At 39.8% G+C, this 25,397-nt stretch overlaps 1 protein-coding gene across 1 annotated transcript in view; it reads right to left on the reverse strand.

The window, feature by feature from the left end:
- LOC124805601 (myrosinase 1-like) overlaps positions 1 to 25,397 on the reverse strand; it is a gene marked incomplete at its 5' end in the record, with an annotated part of 126,735 nt that overhangs the window by 8,564 nt on the left and 92,774 nt on the right. Inside the window, 4 exons of the mRNA XM_047266168.1 lie at positions 860 to 966; positions 6,769 to 6,903; positions 12,404 to 12,552; positions 18,576 to 18,723. Of these exons, the coding sequence (XP_047122124.1) occupies positions 860 to 966; positions 6,769 to 6,903; positions 12,404 to 12,552; positions 18,576 to 18,723 (539 nt within the window). The remainder of the gene's footprint in view (positions 1 to 859; positions 967 to 6,768; positions 6,904 to 12,403; positions 12,553 to 18,575; positions 18,724 to 25,397) is intronic.

The raw sequence follows: 25,397 nt of genomic DNA on the forward strand, positions 1-25,397 counted from the left end.
TCTACTACCTTTACTTCACACAGATTCAATTTTCCATCACGAAACTTCCTTTCCGTTTTCCCCTATCAATAATCCAAAGTACATAAAATATTTCACCTCTTGCAAGGGGTTTGTCTTCAGTGACACTTCTGAGATCTTCAGTATTTATTGATACTCATCATTGACTTTTTTTCTCAATTTATCTTCATTACACATATTTCTCTACATTAACTGGAAGTTTCAATTCTCGCACCCGAGTCTCCATTATCAGCATTCTATGACAAAGATTACCAGTTTCTGTAAAATAAAATACTGCTGTGTTGCTGTGGTGTGAATGTGATGGTCGGAGATCCTAGATACGCCTCTAGAGACCCACAAGCCCTAAGAAGCACGACCAAAACCACCCTGTTTAACTGTTTGGCTATCGACAGCACCTATGCAAATAACTCATAATACATGTGTTAAAAGAGTGTTCCGCAATAATAAACGAGTCTATGCGTGCGTCCTAATGGTCTTTCACTTTTTTCCGCCCAGTATTTTATTGTATAGTCCTGTAAGAGACTTCTCATATTTTGTATATCTGCCCCCGTTTCCCATTTCTTTTCCTGATTCTTCATGTGTGCCCTGCTATTCTTCTGAAAAGTCCCTTTTCTGTTATGTGGGAGATTCCTACCTTCTGATTTGTGAAAACGTATACCTCAGTTCCATAAAGTAGAGTATGAACAGTTATGGTACAGCCAGCTACTCTGAGTTGATGAGCACCATCGTAAACTCGCCTTCTTATTTCGGACAACATAAACCGAGTAGCAATGGACGATAAACAAAAAACTTTCATAATAGGATTACTATTAATCCGTATTAAAGACATTTTAGTACTTACGTAAAGCCAGAGGACCATTCCAGGTTGTCAAGTAGACTCCAAGCCGTGTAACCAATTACGTTATTGCCATCAGTATTGATTGCTTTCAACATTTCTGCTAGGTAACTCTGAAAGGTTAAGTGTTTCAAAGGTTACTCTTTGCCATTATGTTTCTATCTTATCGAAAAATGACGAATTATGAAAATATTTTTAAGTTTTATTTGCATAATTACCCAAAACTGATTTATGTTTTCATATTGCAGCCAATTTCTCTCACGGACAAACACGGCTAATAAAATATAACAGCTAGATGGCGTTCAAGCAGTGTGTAACGCACTGGATTCTGAATCTGAAGTAGCATGCTTCCGGTCTTATTAGATGGTGTTGAGAGACTTTTCAGGTAATTTCCTCATGATGGTGCGTGCATGTTATATGTCAACAAGAGTTACTAATCCCTCTTAAAAAGATCGAGTTATTGACATTATAACATTCAGAAGAAAGAGACAGAAACAGACAACAGATCAGTTTTGATACTCAGATGTCACTCGATGCATCCATGCGTGTGACAGAATAAATCAAATTATCACTCAATCCTTTTTTGTATATTATGATATCAATAAAGGTGCCGGAAAACACCTTTAGGTACGTCTAAGAAAGCGAGTATACAGAGCTGTGTTAGGTTTCTTTATTACCCTTTGAAGAAGGAATATTTTTATCGGATGGAAGTCGTTGGCATTGTCTTAGGGTTGTGAGAAAATCTAGACCAAGAACAGAATAAGTACACAGTAAATTCTTTTCTGCATAGGAATATGGCAATAGCATGCTTCCATTCTCTTTTTTCTAAGTACAAAGAACGTGCATTTATGTAAAGTCTTGAACGTTTCCCACGAAAGTACTCTTTACTTATTCCTCTGCTTTTCATTTTTTAAACTTGTCTGCCTGTTATAACATCAGGCACTGCACAGACACCTGAGTTAAAAACTCGTGTTAAAAATATTCACATGTATTAATTATGTACTATTTCATACTTTTCGCGAAAAGCTGTAGTGTTTCTAGAATGTTTTCGTTATTGCACGTAAAATTTGTTTCCGAATACGACTGTGAAGTCTATGATGAAGCTTGACTTAGTTGGGCTGATGTTTTCATATACCTGTTACAACAAAAGACCTCCATTGTCACATAAAGCAAATTACTGTAAGCTTACTGATGAAAACAGTCATTTAGGTATCTTTTGGCAATCAGAATACATATCTGATGTGGTACTAATTACTTTTACAATTAATCTGCTATCAAACAAATTTTCTACGGAATAACGTGAGGTAATGAGCAACTAGGAATGAACACCTCAATGCAGATAATCTCCTTGATTGGCATTTGGACACTTCTCAAATTTTACTCATTCATAGGCACTTCCTTCAAAACTTGGATTAATTGAAACATGTTACATTAGCGCAAAATATGCCCTACGACACATCCAACGCAACACACTCACAAACACACACACTTAATTATTTTTTATTTCTGAATCTTAATATTAAAGTATCTCGAGCACAAAGTAGAATAAATCAATTTATTAACCTTAAATGATACGGGTGAAAAACAGAATATTTCAATGTACTACTATTTTGTGTCATAATGTACAGTTTTTGATTTTTCAGTAACTGAAAATATTACTTTTCGGCATCTTAGCAGCTCCAGAGTGTCAGCGATTCAAATATTAAAATGAATATAACCAACAAAACTGCTGGAACACTCTGTGAAAACAGTACCTACATCGAGAACCAAGCAGTTTGCTATAAGCAGAGTAACAGAAGTGAACCCACTTTGTTTTTAATAATTTATTTTTAAGGTTCAGCATTCACAGCAGTGGACGCATTATACAGGATGAGTCACAAACTATTTCTACCTAGAATAACTCCAAAAGTGTGATAGGAGCTTAAACGTTTGTGGGACAAAAATTGCATGGACACCGGGGGCCATAATACGACGTTGGTTTTTTGTTGCTAGGTGTGGTCGCGTCGGAGATATGAAGGTCAACTTTGTTTTTAAAATGGAATGCTATAGTTTGGTACTGATTTTCTGATAGCGGCTATCGAGACGAATCCAGTGACGTGTAACGGTAAGGTCTTTGAATGTCAACGAACGTCACAAAGTTGGCATGAACGTCCATTTACAGAAGGTGTTCGAAGTGATGACCATTGGTATCAATCCAGTGGTGCAATTTTCTTATCATGGATTGAGTTATATTCCTTATCACATTGCCACTTATCGAATCACATGCTCTGACAATTCTCTCTCGCATATCTTCAGGTGTAGTCGGAATGCCTTTATAAACAATGTCAGGGGACGTCAAGTGTGGCGAACGAGCCGGTCACGACACATCCCCTCTGCATCCAATCCAACGATTTGGGCATTGTCTCTGCAACTCATTTCTAGCCATAAGCGAAAAATATGCCGGACACCCATCGTGTTGATACCACATTCCGTTCCTTGCTGCTAAAATTACTTCTTCCAGTAGGAGACCTAATGTTTCGTACAGGAACGTAGTGTACTTCCTACCATTAAGATTTCCTTTGTTGAAATAGTAGCCCATAATTCTGTCCTCCCACACCATACATTCACCGATGACGGTTTTTGGTGTGCAACTTGCCGCAGCCAACACGGATTTACAATTACCCAGTAATGCATGTTACGCAAATTAACATTTCCATGGTTCGTGAATGTAGCCTCCTCAGTAAATAAAATCAAATTAAATCCCCCTGAATCTGGAGTTGAGCCCATCGGTAGAATACAATGCGACGCATGGAGTTCGTACCAGATAATTCTCGGTGGAGACTGACATAGTAAGGATGATATTTATGGCGATGCACAACACGAACAACACTACTCTGGCTCATACCAGGTTCCCTTGCGATTTGAGACGAACTAATACAATGATCTCGAACCACAGGGCAAAGAGCACCAATTTCCGTTTCCTCGTTAGTAACTTTCCTTTACCGGATATGTTTTCGATGCGTTAAAGATACAATTGTTCTCAATTTATCATACACATATTTAAATGTACCACGTGTAGGGTGAGTAAGTTGAGGATATCTTTCAGCGTATAAGTCTCTAGCTCTCAATGAATTTCGTTGGCATTCTCCGCAAAAGAGAATCCTATCGACTTGTTCTTCGAAGGAATACATCATTCACATTTTCTTGATTCGACGATACTGGTCTTACCGTTCCTATTAGAGTTGTATTGTGAAACCTTCGAATGGTGTTTACATGTCAGATGGATAAGCCGTATTCGTCGAATATTTACTAATTCTGCAATGTACCAGAAAAAAATTTCAGACCTTGTTCTTCGATAAGTGCCGAAGTGAGACGAATACCACTCAATCCGTGACAAGAAGATTACATCACTGGATTGATAGTAATGGTCATCACTTCGAACAGCTTCTATAAATGGACGTTCATGCCACCTTTGGGATCTTCGTTGACCTTCAAAGACCTTACTGTTACACATCAATGGGTTCCTTTCTATAGCCTCTATTAGAAAATAAGTACCAAACTATAGCATCCCATTTAAAAAAAAAACAAAGTTCACCTTCATATCTCAGACGCAACCTCACCTAGCAACAACAAACCAACGTCATATTAGGGCCCCCGTTGTCCCATACAACATTTGTCCCACAAACGTTTCAGCTACTATCAGTTGGCAATAGTTAGTGACTCATCCTGTACAGCGATTTTAAAATGAGATTAAGACACAAGCAACTGAAAATAAGCGAGCATCATATCACCATACAAAATGAACATTCCTGGGACATCATTTTCACCCATTCTTAATAAGATTCACTAAAGCAAAACTAGATGAAAAGGTGTATGTGTGTTGGATGAAAAAGAAATGAAACGCAGTGGCATAATAAATAATTAAAATGTGGAAAACTGACTCTAGAAACGGTACACATTTCAACACAGGGAGACAAGCAAAACAACTAAGAGATAATGTGGGGTTCTCAAGAGAATGAATAAAAAAATACGTGACAAAATAAAAAAGCGCAGTAGTGACGTAATGATGACAAAATCACATACAAATAGCTACCATGACAATCTGAAAACAAAGACAGATTTTAAAAATGTGATCTTAATGATAACAGCAATGAAACTCTAATGACATCCAAAGACTAGTGCATCAGAATAGACAAGGTATACGTCATGTCAACGAAGTTCACCAACTGAGTTGCAAACAAATTTAAAAGAAACCTTAAGACCATTGTACACATACTTACTGACAAAATGAAACACTATATTAAACTGAAAAACCCACAAGCACCATCATTCTGCAGTCACTCACAAACATATCAACACAATATACAAGTGAAAGAAGTAATAAACTGCAGGAAATACCCAAGACACCACATGACCAAAAATCACTCAAAATTTACGAAAAACACATGGTGCAACAAAAAAATGAAACACAAAAAAGGAAAGGAGAAGTAACAAATTCTCATTCAACATACAAACCTATTGAGAAACCACTACCACAGACACGATTTTACGCTTCAAATGCTATCATCCTCTATATCTAAGCAACGCTACAATTAGACACATGTCGTATACTAGAATATATATGACTTAATTCAACAACAGAAATTATGAGAGAAGACGCAAACAGAAAAATCATAACTAGTCAATAATGAGTATGGAACACAGTAGGTACGCGGAACTATGAAATACAGGACAAAAATACATCGGTAAATATTCAGCACAAGAGATCATACACAAAGACAACATTTACATACGCCCGCTACACGCTCACAAAATACGAATACAAGGCTAACTAAGTCACATTTGTGTAAGTTAACACAAAAGTCAAAAACACTCTAATGAGGAAGGTACCTACATAACATACTAAACAACGATGTACTCCCAGTAAATTTAAACAATTCATTACCCGAGAGAGGTAAATTCTAAGGAGCAAGCACAGACAAACATAGTTGCCAAAGCTGCAGCGCACTGTCTGTAGAAATTACGAGCAGGGATTTTAAACTCTGACGTAAAGAATCTTTGAAGTATTGGAATAGACGACTATTCATTTACTTCACGCTTACTGTACAACTAAAAGAACATATTCATCACCAAGCAAACACAGAGTAAGATATGGAAATTGCCAGAATGAATAATTACATTTAAGTTATCGTTAACGCAAGGGAAATTCCATATGGGAAAAGGCATAGAGAGAAAGCAACTGAAAAATTATCCAATCCAAATAAACATCTGATTGCCAAATCTAGCCAAAGGGAAGAAATAGGTGTATCATACATCAAAACATAAATATAAAACCTTCAACCATAGGTATCACATCAAAACATTCTACAATTGGCTAGATTAGAGAAAACAAACATGATAACTGGTGGCCAAGTATGTTCGACTTTTGTACCCTTTGCTGACAGAAATTGCTAATGGTGTATGCAGAAGAAGTGTCACAAGCAGAGCAGCTATCAGATTAAGTAACATATTGTAAGTAACAGAACGCATACATTGGGCAAGAAAGAACCAGGGACAGGAATGTTTGAATCTTACAAATACAATGGCACACTATATAATTTAAAATATCTGTATTTAAGTCAAAATTTGTACGTGTTTCAAGCCACCGAAGACTCTTCAGTGGTGTGTAGTAAAACGTAAATTGCATTTATTTAGTTGCGCATACGGCAAACATACCCTAAAACTCGTTAGTATAATGTTAATAGTTTAATTCTTGGGTCAATCCGCTAAAATGTTTATACAGGTAGTAGCAACGTCGTATTTTAAAATGAATTCTGGAGTACTGACAGTCACAGTGTTATTTGTATGTGAAAAATTTCAGCAGACCCGTTCTTCTTGTTTGCAACTACACCGTCAGACGTTACAGGAACGTAATGATAGATGTGAAGCCAACTCACCGTGTAGTAGCTGGTGCGATTTTTGTCATCCAGACCGCCCCAGTCTGGGTAGCCGTTCTCTGTCACGATTATGGGGTATCCTGGGTATTCAGCTGCAATCCAGTTGAGAAGTTTGCGGAAACCCCATGGGATTACCTGTTGGAGTGAGAGAAAGATATATATCGTTAACGTTCAAGAGGTCAGGAAAATCGCGCTATTTAGTAGAAGCAATAACAGGAGCAGAGAAGCAGTTGTTACTGTCAGTCGCACTATCTTGTAGGGGAACTCTCTCTATAACATAGCCATCAGCTTAAGAACAAGAAATAGTGCAGTCTAGAACGTGTAACTGACCTGGAAAGTTAGAGTAAGTAGTTTCCGCTTTCCCTAATGACAGACAACCTACTGCGCTTCAGTACGCCTGCGCTACTGTCAGATATTCTCTGCTCTGTAAAAATACACCGTGCGACTGTTTACTGGAGCAGTTCCGTGAAAACCACCACCTCGCTGTTTATTCTGTGTAACACTTAACTATTAAAATATGAAGTATGAGGCTCTCTACATGAAGTTAAGAAATACGTCGTCTGCAACAAATAGTCCCCTGTGTGTACCTGAACAAATGAAGATATACCAGGTGCATCTCCGTTTAATACCTACGAGTTTTGGTCTCAAGTACTAATCACACGAAAACCATGCAACTAAGATCAGTTCCCGACGTAGCATAGCCGTACACATTTTTCACAACGTCGACGCCATTGTTCCATAGTCGCTGTGAACGGTTTTTTACGTGTCTGGTTTGACCACTGGAAAATCGCTGATTGAATAGCGGCACGGTTCTTGAATGTGCGACCACGGAGAGTGTCATCATCTTTGGAAAGAGGAAAAAATCCCTATAAGCCAGGTCAGGTGAGTGGCAAGCATGAAAAATTATTCAAATTTGTCACGAAGAAACTGCAGCGCCGCGTTCGCCCGACGCGCTGGGGCGGCTTTTTGGTGGAACGCATCATGTGCAGCGTTTTACGACCGTTTTTTAGGCAATACTGGAATGAGCTTATACCTTAAGACGTCTCGGCGGGATGTACCGTAGTGCTGTTTGGAATACAGCGACCTGGGGTTACCCCAAGGCTGTCGAAGAAGGTGGCTATCATCATTTTTTCACCTTTGGAGCTAACCCGAATTTTTCTTCGTGACAGTGTGTGTGTGTGTGTGTGTGTGTGTGTGTGTGTGTGTGTGTGTGTATGTGAGCGCACGCATGTGTGCTATTACTCTGACTGAAGCTTCGTTTCAGGATTGGAAAACGCCGTCGATGGCTCATTCATTTTTATAATCCATGAAAAGAAAGTCTGATTCACGCCATCACGACGCGTCAATATTGTGTGACAGTATGCCATAACCACAGCGTTCTCATTCTTCGTCAGCATTCGTCGTACTCAGCCCATCGACACCATTCTCTTTTCAGATCCTTATGATGGATTGTGCGCGCAGATCACGCGGAAATGAAAACTTTCTTGTCGATGAGTTCTACTCTCATTCGGCGATTATGGTTTTGGTTTGTTGTCACACGATGTTCTGCCTTCTCCGAATTGCCACACCCACGAACATTCTTATCACTATCAGCCCATGTCTCACTCAACTGACGATGGATTTCAGTCGGCTTCACACAACGCTAATAGAGAAAACGAATGATTACATGCTGAGCCTGTGATAGAAACGTCTCCATTTCTAGTATCAAAACCACTTCCCACTCTCGCCACTGCCGCTAGAGTTCTGTGTGCTTCACAGGGCTGCTATTTCTGTCGTGTACTAACAACAAGTGCACGTGAATTTAAAAATAAACCGCATGCTTCTATACGTTTCCACACATTAGAAAAAACCTTGGTTAATGTAAATTGAATGTAACTCGTTTATGAAGCAATGAACCTTTGAAAAGTCTTGAGCATCTAGACGACCAGTGTATTAGAGATGTAAGTGCCGAAATTTTCATTGCTAGCTGGGAACTTTGTACTGTACAACATTACTTCAGTATTTGCTTCGTTTCCAGGCTAATAATTAGAGATATTAGGAATATTACGTTTTTAGGATGGTGAGTACCTGCAAGTACGTGTGGCGAGACCAAACCATTAATCCTTTATTTTCCCCTGGGCAGCGGGTCAGGTGAACAAGTGTGGAAACGTGCAGACAAAACGTTTAATGTATACTGAGAGACGTAGTCCACATAATGGAGGAGATACGACCCTGCTGAAAACAGCAAGCAGTAAATCATGAGAGTTGTTTGCGGGAATACTGTTGGACACAGAGAAAAAACAGCTTATACAAGGAAGTTTTGGTACACATTAAGATACCAATCATCACAATATCTGCACTAATACACATAACATCCTGTATTACTAATATGTCGTTCGAGTTGCGATTAAAAGACATATTTAGAGTAAGTTATGGAATCGTTGAATTCCTGTAGGAGTTGTAGAATTCCTTCTTCAAAAGTAGTAGGCGTGGCAGGGACAGGAAATAGGGCAGAATGCACATCGGAGAGGAACTGCACATACGTACAGTCAGGAAAATTGGATGGAAAATAATCCCAAAAGTCTTCGAACGGATGAATAACTTCAGAACCAATTTACAGCTATATTTTGTTTTACTTTTGTGTTTGATATACGTTGTACTTGGGAGGTGTAACTTTTTTGAAATTTATACATATAACATCCACATAAACACACAAAATCATAACAATTGGTATTGCTTATTTATGAGCTCGTTTAACCTGCCAAAATCTTGACCACTTGACATCTATTATATACAGTATTGTTGTGATTAAAATTTTGCATTTTGAAAAACGAGTGCTCGTAGCACAATTAAACTACGTCGAAACATTTTTAAGAACATATGAAAGAGAAATGACGAATAAACCGCTGAATGAAACACATTTTAATTTCTACATGACAGGTTAATATTTCTCACTTTCGTTCCATGTTTACGTTCCATGTTACAATCATTGCTCAGTGAGATGACCATCTGCTTCCAAGTCAGCCTGTCACCATACTAGAAATATTATTTTACAATTGTTTGCAGCATTTTTCAAACGGTGGGCCATGGAATGTCCAGATGTCGTGACACAGATCGTGCACTATCTGGAGATCGCACATTACGGCCAGCACTGTCAGCCATGGTGACACTCGGGCTAAGCCAGTCGTTGATGATCTGATCACGCAATTCCAACAAATTGCCGAGATGTTCATATTTAACTACAGTACAATGACTCTTTCATGAAATACAGATACAAGTCCTTGACATATGAAGGATAATAAAATTGCTGCAACTGTTCATATTCAAGCTAAGTCTTGAGACCAATGCTCATGTTTTATCCAGCACGATCCAGAGACATACTATGGGGTTCAAGTCGGGTGATTCTCCAGGACAATCAAGATGATGTAAGGCGGGGAAGTGTCCAAAAAACCACTCACATATTCTCCCACCAAGAAGAACTTAGCAGTTGTCACCTTTATGTGCCTGGGTGAGCAATGGTTTTTGACGATGTGACCGACTCTAGTTCTTCATTGAATGCGGCACCCATCTCAATGTTCTCTCGTGAACACTTTGGTATGGACCTTCATTTACTACTGGCAGCAATTTCTGTCGGGTTTGGAAGCAATTTTGATTCATATGCTGTGAAACGCGTCTCTCAGTCAGGATCTTCTTCCGAACACAGTCCTGACGTTGTGTTCCGTGGCCAGGTGTCTTATTCCACAGCTTGTAAACATGAACAGTTCGCCATACTTGACAACCCATATGGTCATAGACACGGCCAAAAACAATTCCCCTTTCTTTGGTACACTGTCATCTCCTTAAATTTTCCCAAGTAAAGTTATGATGTCCGCTCGAAACTTAAATGTCGCATTGATGTTACTGCCTTACGCTCACGTAGAGGGAGTGTCTGCACGGTTCAGCACGTGACACGATTGTTGCGCCATCTGTAAAGACTTAATGATTTATGTGTGCGCTTGTACCGGAGTGACTAATTTTTCTTCCGGTGAGTTTACCTCGATGACATGCAGTTGACTCGCATTCCTGGAGATCTGGGTTATTTCCTACTACCGGTTATGAGGACATTCTGTCGTTTCCTTAAACTGATGGAGATGAATGAAACCTGAGACAGTTCCTTTGAAAGAAATAAGGTGGAATACTCTCACCACCCAAGGTCTGTCTCTCATCAGATTTTCATCAACGGGCTGCTAAACGCTATTCCTAATTTCTTTTTATCGAAAATAAAAGAAAGAATTTTACCTGTCTCATACTAATAAACGAATTAATTAAATAATTTTCATATTATTATCAAAATAACTGAACCGTGCTAATATATCAGAAAGTTCTTTGCTTTAACACTATTGCAGTGTCACTTGCCGCAGTTTTTGTAAACAAGTAGAGCTTTAAGTTGCAGTTAACCATTTCATGTGAAACTTGAGCTTCTCCCGGCGTGTCAAATACTCAACGAGACGTTCTTAGTGATATGAGGAGGATACATTCGTCCAAGAGAAATATTACAGCACCAGTCAACTTGTTTTACGTTCTCTAAGCGTAGATCTGAAACGCTTGTCTTGCCTGCGAACAAGGGCAGTGCTATGGTTGGTCTAGATAAGCTATTTTATGTTCAGAATATGTTATTGTTTATTATCCAATTCATCGAATTACAGATTCCATGCTGACGTGAGAAAGTGGAGAGGAAAACTGACAACCTCCTGAAGAAATTACATTTGTCGCAAGATACTATCAAGAGTCTCTTACTATGCCGCTCCACCACTGGATGATACTGCTGAAGATTCGTAAGAATGTTCCTCATAGGCGTATTGTCAGCAATACAGATGTACCGATGTACCTTGCAGCAAAACGCTATGCTGATCAGCACCTTGTTACACTGTTCTGAATACTGATAGGTTAGTTTCCAAACGACATTAGGAATCGGGCTGAACTGATAGGTAGATTACAGATTGCCATGGAATGACTCTTATATTATACGAAGTTTTGATGTAGTCTTTCTCTTCACTGCATTTGCCTGTCGGATTCATTACCGTTAACTGAGTTTAGGTTTGATGTTGAGCTGACATGACTGGATACGTATTGATTTGCAGTAACTATTTATACAATTACCTGTACTACGAGCGGACAGGTGGAGTTGGGATGTGGCACTCTCTCCCCTGTTTCCTAATCTTGCCAATATTTTTATGGAGTATTTCGAGAAAAAGTTCCCCGGAGCTGGCGGCGTTGAAACTTACCTGGTTTCCTTTTTCAAACATTTTGATGACACTTTTAGTCTTTGGCTACGTGGTGGTGACAATTTCTACAGATTTTTAGTACATCTCAGTTCATCCCATCTGCATATTCACCTCACTATGATATATCGGGCAGGAGAAAGGACGGTGGTGGGTTGAAACATGCTGCTTATAGGAAGCAAGATCACGGTGATTTGTACCTACTTCACGCGTCGAAATATCGGCAACTGTCGATAATATTATCCAGCCGTAAGTTATTTAAACAATTATTGCATGTCTTCCAGGATAGTAAACATTTTTATGTCGAGACTTCGTAAAACCAAGAATATATTCCTATTCTAAACATGAAAGCAAAATGTGGAACAACATTTTGATTGGAATAAGTGTGGAATTACCCTGACAAAGCTAGCGGATCCTTGAGGATAAGAGTCGTCACCGTAGCTGATGACACCTGAGTCGTGTTCCTTGGACGGAACGCTGCCAGTCTCTCCGGATGTAGCGAGCAGCGTCGAGTAGTGATTGAGACCGAAGAAGTCGGACGTTCCTGAAAAGTATTACCTTCACAGTTTCTTCAAGATGTACCAGTATCTTATAATACAAGAAGACCTGTAACACAAGTACGACAGAAATCCATGGTGACTGATAATGCACAACATACCGCAAAAGTTATTAACACCTTACTCCCAAGCCGTTATGTTGCCATTAGTTTTTAGTCCTGGTAATGTATCTCTAAATCCATCGGAAAGGGACCTGTACAATTTGATGACTATCGTACGTAATATTTCACTATCTTGTTAGAAGAGCACGTGGACCCGTAGAGTTATATGGCAACCAGGTTTCCAAGATGATGAAGACCTACCGTCGTTACGAACCTACTTAAAACGAAGTGGAAGTATAATTACCAGCAGACTATTAGTCTCTAAGAAGATGCTATGAAACTGAACTTTCCTGTGCCAAGTAATTTTGAAAACTGAAAAGCATATATAATTTGCCAACAACTACTTCCTCTTTTCCATCTCAGGTTAAATAAATTCTGATCTTCATTGACTTCGTCGTTACGTGTTTTATGTCTCAAACCTAAAACATTTTTCAGTCTGCACCAATTAACAGAAATATTCATAGATGACCATAGATGACGTCATCATTACTCCGTTATGAAAGAATGATTTCTAAAGACATCCGAAGGTATTGTTCCTCTGAATGGCAATTTTTCATTACTTAAACACAATGCAAGGGACCAAGGCCGTGAAAGCTTGCTTATATTTTTCGCATAGGTGAAGTTTATACGTAAACCTAAATTTTCTCCATTAACTGTACAAGTTCTTTACCTTCTGTCATTTAACATCAAACTGCAAGTGGAGAACCACGAGAAAATAAAAACATAAAACTGGCTGAAGGATTCTATACTGTGGTGCACCCGCCAGTGGAAGACGTGGTCAATCTTTCAGCACACATTCCTCATGCAAACAAAAGGAAAAATTCAAACATACTCATAGAAACAGAAACGCGTTTTCCATATAACAACTCACAATCTACCATATCGACGTTATGTGTCGATCCTCCCGCTGACGGAGCGCTGTGCGTCGCCCACGTCTTTCACATCTCAGCAGAAGAAGGAGCTCACGGGCATTAGTTCATCAAAATCTGATCCCAGGAAAAAGAAATCGTGATGCAGAGTCTTACTCAAACCTACTCGTCTGTCTGTCCGTCTATTTGAATAGGTTAATCTCCAAAATGCTAGTCGAATTTTCATGGGTCTTTCGCAGGTAACTTCAGTATAGCTTGAAGCAGCGTTTAAGGTTTATTTAATTAAAATCGGACATAAGAATAGAAAAGATAGCCATACATTTGATAAAAGTCTATGCATGTCCCACATCTCCTCCGAAACCATTAGACCGATTTCAACCAAAGGTGGTACACATACTACAGACTGTCTGGAAACACTCGCCATTGGGGTAAGAACCAGGTACCTATCAAAGAGGTAGGATGAGGGTGGAAAAGAAGTGTACTCCACGACACGTTGATACTCAGATTTTATTCACCCAGTATTTGAGAAGGATAGCAGTTAGTGACTTTGAACAAACTTCACTCATGATTCCCCTTACGAAACGTTTTCTTGCTCACAAACCCCCCCACAAAATGATGACAGGAAAAATGTTTATCGCTTACTACATTTTCGCTGTTCATTTTCGCATTAGGCATGAAGTTCAAATTTATTACTTCTTTATTACTAACTGCATTCGCAACAAATACTGCAGACAGTGTTCACATATACCACTGAATGTACTTGCAAAATTATGTCTTTGTACGACCCATAGTTCTGGAGATAAGCACTGAGATACTGTACATGGGAACTTCCCATTAATGCAATATATTTAAATTGATTTTTACTAACCCTCTGAACTGATATCGACTAAATTTTGGTAACGAGATGGTTTGAAACTTGACGAAAAACAAGCTACTTTAAACAGTGTGTAGTACAAGATAGTTATTGTTTTGAAGATTATTACCCAAATTAGGCAGTAACAGTGTTCTAAAAAAATATTTACTCTTTGACTTTTGAACTTTTCGTGGAAATGCTATATGATACATGCTATATGATACGATTCAAACTAATGAATAGAATTCTTATATATTCTTTAATATGTTTCATTTGTTGCTTAATGTACACGTTGTATAATGTGCAGCCACTTCAATAGCACGATGCACAGATACACGTTTCTGCTCGTTCCCTCTGCTGGGCAGTGATGTTGCACATGATCATGCGTAGGGACAGCTTGGTAGAGGCGAGAGTGGAGAGCACATCACAAGTTATGCTTACCCAGCTGACGTTATTGCATGTGCAGTAGCTTAATCACTCACCATCACTCCGTATAATAGAACTTCTGATATCTGAGTGCAGCCAGGGGTAACAGCTAGTTGTAAATAAAATTGTCGTTGTTTTATTTGCGTACTAAATATCTGGAGTGTTCATAGTTAGCCAGGCCACCTTAACACCAATAACAGCCACAACATAGGCTGTCACTCTTACTATTATCTACACTACCTGTTATCTTTGAATGCCCTAGCATAACAATAACTTTGCTATGATGTGTGATGCTGAGTAAGTAAACTGCTGTATGTACTATAACATCGGCTGCCCTCATGCGTAAGAATGGCTCACGATGTGCTCCACACTCTCCCCCCTCTAAAGCTGTCTGAATGCACAACGCATCGCCATGCTAATGTTTCTACTGAGCAGGGCATACAGAGGAGCACGGAGAGGAGCGTGCATCAACGAATCATGCTGTTAAATAATGTGGTAGTATGGAGTAAACATACTGAAGATAGTAATTACCTGATATTCTCGGATGGAGAGTGACCTCTATACCAATGTAAATAGGCTTATAAAATAGAAGTTTCACCACACAGGTCACAGTTGATACATATTCTGATTACTAGATTCTGAAATGCTATATTGTCATCTTCAGAGCTGTGTTACCAATGTATTAGAAGGTTTATAAATTCTATAAAACTTTAACTCAGTTATGTGAATTATGAAGCCCTTCATGTGGCACATTGCCATCTGGTATTGAAAACATGGAAATAACCTGTGGAATTAACAACAATTCGTAAAAGAAGCCGCTCATATGTTTATGGTAACTCCACAGTCATAGACTACTACAACGTTTACCTCACAGAAAGGACACTAAACTAAAAGCCATAACTGTATCAGCAACGCACAAAGTTATTAAATACATCAGATAGAGCACATCCCCTGCTGTCGAATGTGTGTATATTGACAACCAGTTCGCTACTGCTGGAGAGATGTCAGAAGAACTAGATAATGCTTCAGAGTACCACCAGGTGGCAACAGTCTCTTATATAATAATATGTAATGTAGCAACAGAGACGGAGCTACAATTATCAGTGGTCAACATTTCACACCAGAGGCAGAAAGATAGCAATACTAACTACATACCAATGTTAGATAATGTGAAAAGGTTTTTAACAGATATATTAAAGTTGTTAACATAATAGTAACGTAAGCTGTGGTAAGGCACGATACATCTCATTAAGGTCTTGTGCCAATGTGCGAATTTACCTAAGTGCTGAATAAAAAATTTGTTATTACAGTTTGTAAAGCTGATATAAAATTTGTCAATGTTGTTTCCATAATAGGCAGAAAGTTGCCTAAAACCTTAAAAAGACCAAGTACATAACAAAGACAGTAATAGAACGTTACATGCAACATAAAAATTAGAGAAAGTCAATCTTCAAAAGTGGTTTACATGCTAAAAAAAATCACTTGAAAGGTTTACAGACTTGACAAGTAATCGAAGATCTGGGTTACAGACAGATGGAAGTAAGGGTGAGATGTGGGCTACTATGTGGATAATAACATGGCTACAACAAGCCTTGCAATGATTTGTATTAAAAATACAAGCAGTGCATGGATAATGTGGATATAAAACTTAGGAGAAAGAAAAATAGGTGCTACTTGATCTACTTCGTAGAAGTGTGGGATGTAACTCAAGGCCAGGGTCATCTCGACCTCAGGGTATGCAAGCTATAACTGAGTTGTAGGTATTATATTATTCGTTGTATTCAATACTTTGAACCGTATAATGTGCCACATAGAAAGCAATAAAAACAATTTCCTAAATGTGAGGAAGCTGAAAAGTCAAAGAGTATTTATTTTTCCTATTTCTCGTAATATTCTTCAAACCAATAAGTATCTTATACTATACACATTCTGAAGTTCGTGTCAGTCACTAGGTGCTCTCGTCTCAAATACTGGATGAACAAAATCTGGGCATTCGTGAGTCATGGCCTACACTCCTTTCCCACCCCAACATCCACCCTTTCTTAGGCGGATCTTTCCTGCCCCAACAGCAATTCTTTCCAGACAATAAGTGATACGTGTGGCATATTTAACTGAAATCGCTGGAGTGGTTTCAGAGAAGATGTGTGATATACATACATTTTCATAACAATAAGGGATAGCTTCTTTTTCCGGGACCGATTTTGACGAAATGAAGTGTATACAGTACCCCAAGCTATATTCAAATTATGTGCTAAAATCCCTGGAAAAGCGAAATACACCAGCTCATTGTTAGACTATTCACCTTATTCGCCTGACATAGCACCATGTGACTTTTATCTGTTCCCCAATGTCATATCCAGCACTGTTTTCATCGGTGGAAAATTCGCACGCAGCGTTGTAGGGGCAGAGGAGCGGAGTATATTGAGGATGACAATAAAGTGTTTTACAGCAGTCCCGTTATTTTACAGCCACACCTCGTGTGCATGGCTTGGTCAGAAGTGAAAGCGACAGAAATGGGAGCACCACATGCCTAACGGTCAGAAAAAAAATAGTGTTGGGGCGGGCGAGGAAAGAACCATGTATGTTAGTACTGTTCATCGGCAGCGGTTGCAGCAGTGGAAAGGATGTAGAACGTTGATCCGAGAGTCGTAGGCTCCAGTTCTTATGAAATGGTTTTTGTTTCGAATTTTACATTACTTGCACTTCAAATAATCGAAATAATGCTCAGTGTATCTTATTCATTAATATTTTCATACAAGCCATGGAAACAAAGGCGAAAGAATTTTGCGATTGCAAATAAATTTCCAAGAAGGGATTGTAAGGCGTGTATGAAATTACAGTACATAAAATTATATACTTCCATTATTTTGTAGCTGAAGATTTACACCTGCTGGGGTGATATTCATCGTAACACCAGGGAAAATAGTAATTTTCAAGAGATCTAGCACACTTTATAAACGTCGCATGATCATTTTAAAGTTCCTATAGAAAAAAAAATACATTGGTTTATATTCAAGAATAGGTCTGTTTCATGAGACAATTGGCAGCAAACAGCGTATAACGTATCATTTCGCCAAATTTTGGCGAGGATATCGGTGATGTACAATTTAATGTGTTTCGATGCAGTCTACTCGGAAAATGATTCCCTTGTCACTCTGGATGAGACAAGAGCAGCTTCTTGATCAAATTACCTGGGAATACAAATAGATATCACATATTTGCATTAGCTGCCGAGGACTGCTTTAAAATCAAAATGAAACTAACAGAATACAAGGTCCAATTCGCTTTAATTAGTATCCCTTCGTGGAATGCTATCATCATAATCGCGTGGATGCCGTAAAGACCACCCTTTCCCGGAAATTTATTTACGATCACAGATTTTCTTTTTCTTTTCTTTCTCATGCTATTTATGAAAATATTAATGTTTACAATATACTGAGCTTTTATTCGATTCATCTTAAGTGAAAATGACTTAAAAATAGAAAATAACAAGAGTTTCAGCATAGTGACTCGAACCCGTGACCCTCGGATTATCGCTCTGCATTCTTTCCGCTGCGACGAACGCTGCGTGTAAGTAGCTTAGACGTAAGTGGTCTGCTTTTTTTAAATGCTTGGCTATCTGGAGCTCCCACTTCTCTCACTTTCATTTGCAGTCAAGCTCTGCACGTACAATAAACTTGAACGAAATCGGTAATAACGGGTAGGCGCGGTCGCCTTGTAAGAACAGGAAGTTTGGTCGTGGCTACCAAGTGGACACTCACCCCTGATGTAGGCGACTTCCTCACTGGTGAAAGAAGGCAGCCTGGAGCGTGGCCTCCCCTCTGCGGCGCTGTTGGCGTCCACCCTCTGCCGCATCACAGGAGGGTAGTCGCCCTCCTCACTGTAGATGGGGTGCGCGTAATGTCCCATCTGTGGGATGGGATGAACAGACATACACACAGAATCCTTATTAAATTCACAACGACCACGCCGCGTGAGCTGTCTCTAGTGTGGTCGAGAATTCTGTATATACTTTAATGTGTTTTTGCTTCTTAACTAACACTGTAGCCCTTCAGTGACTGCAAGTATGACAGGCGACGTTCATCAAGAACAGATGTTATGGATGAATGATCGTGTTGTATATCCTAATTGTCGGCACATTTTACGTAGTGATGTTGGAACAAATTAGAAGAGCGTTGTAGCTTACGAGACTTGCCAAAGATCTTTATGTAAGTAATCCTGAAATTAATGTACAGCATACTTAAATTTAGCATTGGCTTATGACGATAAACTGGATGTATCAGAGAGGGCTTTACAACTTTGAAAACGTATAATGATTTATTTTGGAGAAAAATCAAAATACATCTTTTTCTTTTACCGAATACCTAAACAAGTTCAACGTGACTTCAACTGGCTATGTTGTTCTCATCCCATCCGAAGTCGATTTCTTGCCAAACTCGCTGCACCACTCTGGTGTCGTAGATTCTAGCTTCGAGCCCTGGTAAAGAAACCTATAGGTGTGGAATAAATATGGTCTCGTTGGTGAATTTCCAGAAGAAAAAGTCAAGGGGTGTCAAGCCCTGTGAATGCGGGGCCATGCAATTGGCGCACCTCGTCCCTTCCACTTTCATGGAAAGCGGACATTCTTCAGGAAACCCCGGATGTTGGAGACGCAAGTGTTTTCTTAGTACACGCCAAACAGTCGTAGAGGGCACGCCCAGGTCTCGAGAAACACCATGGGTCTGTTTTGTACGACTATTCATAAAGCTTTGTCTCACTTGTCTACAATGTCGTCGAATGCGTGGGGATGACCTGAGGATCAATGTTGTCTTAACAAACATCCACTTTCAATGTAACACTCACGCCACTCATAAGTAGTATGCGTATTGCATTGATCTTTAGCTTACTCTGTACGCAAATGACGATATAGAGTTGTCACATATAGACTCTTAGAACCAAAATACACTGCAAGCACACCCGGGACTGGTAAGAGTAGCCATCTTTGCTGTAACTACCGTTAGCGATCCCGGTTGCGCGATTCTGTACTAGCGTACCACGTGGATCAAAACTTGATTTGTTTTCCTTCAAGATGACACCAAGGCCAAGTATGTACCGTATTTTACGGGCTACAAGATACTACAGACTATAAGAGGCACCTTAATTTTTAAGCAATTTAGAAAAAATTACCATTGTTATTATTATATTGCAAAGCCAAAATAAAAAAATTTCTTAGTTTATAAAACCGACATGACTTTTAAAATCCCTGAAAATAGTTGTCTGAACTTTCTTCTTCTTCTCCTCTTCTTCTTCTTCCTCTTAGTCGTCTTCGCTGTCCTCTTCGTACTTAAGATGTTCTTGATAACCATGGAGAGCGTTACTTACGCCCCACTTCTTGAAAGATTTAACAAGAATGTCTTCTCTCAATCTAGAACACGGCTGTTTTATCCACTGACACAATAGTTTGATTGTAGATCGTTTTATAGCTCCATTCGGCGTGAATTCATGTTGGGTTTCACCCATCATGCATTTGTTCCATTCCTCTCTCGTAAACATTTTCAACGGTTGGTTTTTGGAGACATCAAGAGGTTTCAGTTGTTAAGTACCTCCTCCCGGAATAACAGCAATCTCTGTACTTCCCCGTCTCAATTTCTCTTTCACAGAATTTTTCAAATGTCTATCTAGCACAAGAAGAGAATTCTTCTTCAATAAAGCACCTTTCCTTCTCTCCTACACTCTGTCAAACCATAATTTCATACCACTTTCGTCCGTCCTACCCTTGTCATGTATGTGAGCAACAACATCTGGCGGCATCTCAGACGGTTTTGGCATTGTTTTGTGCTTGAAAATGATAATTGGATTACGTTTAGTACCGTCAGCACAACTGGGCAACAGTATATTACATTTTTTCATGTCCACTTGTTTTTATAATTACGATTGTAACACTTTTCATGGCAACGGATCTGTTACAGGGCACAAAAAACGTCAGAGGAGTTTCGTCAGTATTCGCTATTGGCTTAATTCCACACCAGTTCTCCTTAGATGTTGAATAATAAAGTGATGGAAAGATAATATTTTCTCTCCATAGTCTCGTGGCATTTTCTGAGAGATTTTGGGTTAGGTTTGCATGCTAAATCCATGATGCCTCATGAACATGTAGCACCAACAAACTGCATCCTTAAAGCCTGTTTCCACTGTAGCACTAGCTTACGAGCGTGTATTTGAATCACTTTTGTACTAATTCCAGTTCCATTTTCACGGTGTCGTTGAATCCACTACAATACGCCAGCTTCTAGTTTTGGCCAGTTTGCATTCAGTCCTCTATTTGCACATTTAGTCTGCCTCATTTTTTTCAGTTCTTCTTTACTAGCCCGCCAATCGTAAATGTTTTTTTTCTCTGGTGCAGGGCGTAAATACCGCACAGCCGCTCTGTTTCCATGTTCTTCTGCATATGCTGTTACTTTCAATTTATAGCCTGCATCATATGAACACCTCTCATTTTTTCCGCTACGAAACTAGCTACTAACAAAAATGTTGTACTGTTACCCATAACACAAATCACTTTCAATTCAAGTTCACCGGCATCGTAGACTGCAGTGACGCATCATAGGCTAGACAGTTTTCCGGGTTTGTGGTGGGAGGCTGCAGGAAGGCAGAGTTACCAAGCTTGAGAATCACCGCAGCTCATGTTCGTCGCATCGCTGCACTGCTGCTGCCAGTTGAATCCAATGCTGCCAGTTGTACGTAGGTTTCCCGCGACATCGAATATACGTCCTTTTGTAAGATTGGAGAGAATTTTAAATCCAACATTGCTCATTTTTATATTAATTTCGTTTACAAGACGTACCTGAATTTTGTAGACAATTTCTTTTATGGAAAAAGGGCGTCTTATAGTCAGCAAAATACGTTGAATCGTATGCACTAGTCCGTACGAATTTTCAAGTTTGTATGGTTCTTTTTCACATTCCCTCTCTACTGTGGATAGAGATTCGTGATGCAATGTGATTTTTGTACTTTTTTATGATAAATGGTGCAAGATGTCCGAGAAAAATAGGGATAAGCTATAGGGAGAGACGGGTAATATACACTACTGGCCATTAAAATTGCTACACCACGAAGATGACGTGCTACAGACGCGAAATTTAACCGACAGGAAGAAGATGCTGTGACAAGCAAATGATTAGATTTTCAGAGCATTCACACAAGGCTGACACCGGTGGCGACACCTACAACGTGCTGACATGAGAAAAGTTTCCAACCGATTTCTCATACACCAACAGCATTTGACCGGCGTTGCCTGGTGAAACGTTGTTGTGATGCTTCGTGTACGGAGGAGAAATGCGTACCACCACGTTTACGACTTTGATAAAGGTCGGATTTTAGCCTATCGCGATTGCGGTTTATCGTGTCGCGACATTGCTGCTCGCGTTGGTCGAGATCCAATGAGTGTTAGCAGAATATGGAACCGGTGGGTTCAGGAGGGTAATACGGAATTCTGTGCTGGATCCCAACGGCCTCGTATCACTAGCAGTCGAGATGACAGGCAACTTATCCGCATGCCTGTAACGGATCGTGCAGCCACGTCTCGATCCCTGAGTCAACAGATGGGGACGTTTGGAAGGCCTTCTGCACCAACAGTTCGACGAATTTTGTAGCAGCATGGACTATCAGCTCGGAGACCGTGGCTGCGGTTACCCTTGAAGCTGCATCACAGACAGGAGCGCCTGCGATGGTGTGCTCAACGACGAACCTGGGTACACTAATGGCAAAACATCATTTTTTTCGGATGAATCCAGGTTCTACTTACAGCATCATGATGGTCGCATCCGTGTTTGGCGACATCGCGGTGAACGCACATGGGAAGCGTGTATTCGTCATCGCCATACTGGCGTATCACCCGGCGTGATGGTATGGGGTGTTATTGGTTACACGTCTTGGTCACCTCTTGTTCGCACTGACGGTGCTTTGAACAATAGACGTTACATTTCAGATTTGTTACGACCCGTGGCTCTACCCTTCATTCGATCGCTGCGATACCCTACAGTTCAGCAGGGTAATGCACGACCGCATGTTGCAGGACCTGTACGGGCCTTTCTGGATACAGAAATTGTCCGACTGCTGCCCTGGCCAGCACATTCTCCAGATCTCTCACCAATTGAAAACGTCTGGTCAATGGCGGCCGAGCAACTGGCTCGTCACAATACGCCAGTCACAACTCTTGGTGAACTGTGGTATTGTGTTGAAGTTGCATTGGCAGCTGTACCTGTACACGCCATCCAAGCTCTGTTTGACTCAATGCCCAGGCGTATCAAGGCCGTTGTTCTGGGTACTGATTTCTCAGGATCTGTCCACCGAAATTGCGTGAAAATGTAATCCCATGTCAGTTCTAGTATAATATATTTGTTCAATGAATATCCGTTTATCATCTGCATTTATTCTTGATGTAGCAATTTTAATGGCCAGTAGTGTGCAACATGTACAAGAAACAAGCGGGAATAATAAGAGTGGATGACAAGGACTAAGTGCTAGGATTGAAAAGGGTTGAAGACAGGGATGCAGTCTTTCGATCCTACTGTTCAATCTGTACACCGAAGAAGGAACGATGGGAAATGAAAGATAGGTTAAGAGTGGAATTAAAATTCATGGTGAAAGTGTATTAATGGTACGATTCGCTGATGACAATTTTATTCTGAGTGAAAGTGAGGAAGAATTGTATGGTTGCCGAATGGAATAAACAGTCTAATGAGTACATAATATGGATTAAGAGTAAATCGAAGAAAGAGAAAGTAATAAGAAGTATCATACATGAGGACAGCGAGAAATTTAAAATCAGGATTGATTGCCATGAAGTTGTTGTTGTTGTGGTCTTCAGTCCTGAGACTGGTTTGATGCAGCTCTCCATGCTACTCTATCCTGTGCAAGCTTTTTCATCTCCCAGTACCTACTGCAACCTACATCCTTCTGAATCTGCTTAGTGTATTCATCTCTTGGTCTCCCTCTACGATTTTTACCCTCCACGCTGCCCTCCAATACTAAATTGGTGATCCCTTGATGCCTCAGAATATGTCCTACCAACCGATCCCTTCTTCTGGTCAAGTTGTGCCACAAACTTCTCTTCTCCCCAATCCTATTCAATACTTCCTCATTAGTTATGTGATCTACCCATCTAATCTTCAGCATTCTTCTGTAGCACCACATTTCGAAAGCTTCTATTCTCTTCTTGTCCAAACTATTTATCGTCCATGTTTCACTTCCATACATGGCTACACTCCATACGAATACTTTAAGAAATGACTTCCTGACACTTAAATCAATACTGGATGTTAACAAATTTCTCTTCTTCAGAAACGCTTTCCTTGCCATTGCCAGCCTACATTTTATATCCTCTCTACTTCGACCATCATCAGTTATTTTGCTCCCCAAATAGCAAAACTCCTTTACTACTTTAAGTGCCTCATTTCCTAATCTAATTCCCTCAGCATCACCCGACTTAATTAGACTACATTCCATTATCCTTGTTTTGCTTTTGTTGATGTTCATCTTATATCCTCCTTTCAAGACACTGTCCATTCCATTCAACTGCTCTTGCAAGTCCTTTGCTGTCTCTGACAGAATTACAATGTCATCGGCGAACCTCAAAGTTTTTATTTCTTCTCCATGAATTTTAATACCTACTCCGAATTTTTCTTTTGTTTCCTTTACTGCTCTCTCAATATACAGATTGAACAACATCGGGGAGAGGCTACAACCCTGTCTTACTCCCTTCCCAACCACTGCTTCCCTTTCATGTCCCTCGACTCTTATAACTGCCATCTGGTTTCTGTACAAATTGTAAATAGCCTTTCGCTACCTGTATTTTACCCCTGCCACCTTTAAAATGAGAAAGAGAGTATTCCAGTCAACATTGTCAAAAGCTTTCTCTAAGTCTACAAATGCTAGAAACGTAGGTTTGCCTTTCCTTAATCTTTCTTCTAAGATAAGTCGTAAGGTCAGTATTGCCTCACGTGTTCCAGTGTTTCTACGGAATCCAAACTGATCTTCCCCGAGGTTGGCTTCTACTAGTTTTTCCATTCGTCTGTAAAGAATTCGTGTTAGTATTTTGCAGCTGTGACTTATTAAGCTGATAGTTCGATAATTTTCACATCTGTCAACACCTGCTTTCTTTGGGATTGGAATTATTATATTCTTCTTGAAGTCTGAGGGTATTTCGCCTGTTTCATACATCTTGCTCACCAGATGGTAGAGTTTTGTCAGGACTGGCTCTCCCACGGCCGTCAGTAGTTCCAATGGAATATTGTCTACTCCGGGGGTCTTGTTTCGACTCAGGTCTTTCAGTGCTCTGTCAAACTCTTCACGCAGTATCATATCTCCCATTTCATCTTCATCTACATCCTCTTCCATTTCCATAATATTGTCCTCAAGTACATCGCCCTTGTATAGACCCTCTATATACTCCTTCCACCTTTCTGCTTTCCCTTCTTTGCTTAGAACTGGGTTTCCATCTGAGCTCTTGATATTCATACAAGTTGTTCTCTTATCTCCAAAGGTCTCTTTAATTTTCCTGTAGGCGGTATCTATCTTACCCCTAGTGAGATAGGCCTCTACAT

This window comes from Schistocerca piceifrons, chromosome 7 (assembly GCF_021461385.2).
Source record: "Schistocerca piceifrons isolate TAMUIC-IGC-003096 chromosome 7, iqSchPice1.1, whole genome shotgun sequence".
NCBI lineage: Eukaryota > Metazoa > Arthropoda > Insecta > Orthoptera > Acrididae > Schistocerca > Schistocerca piceifrons.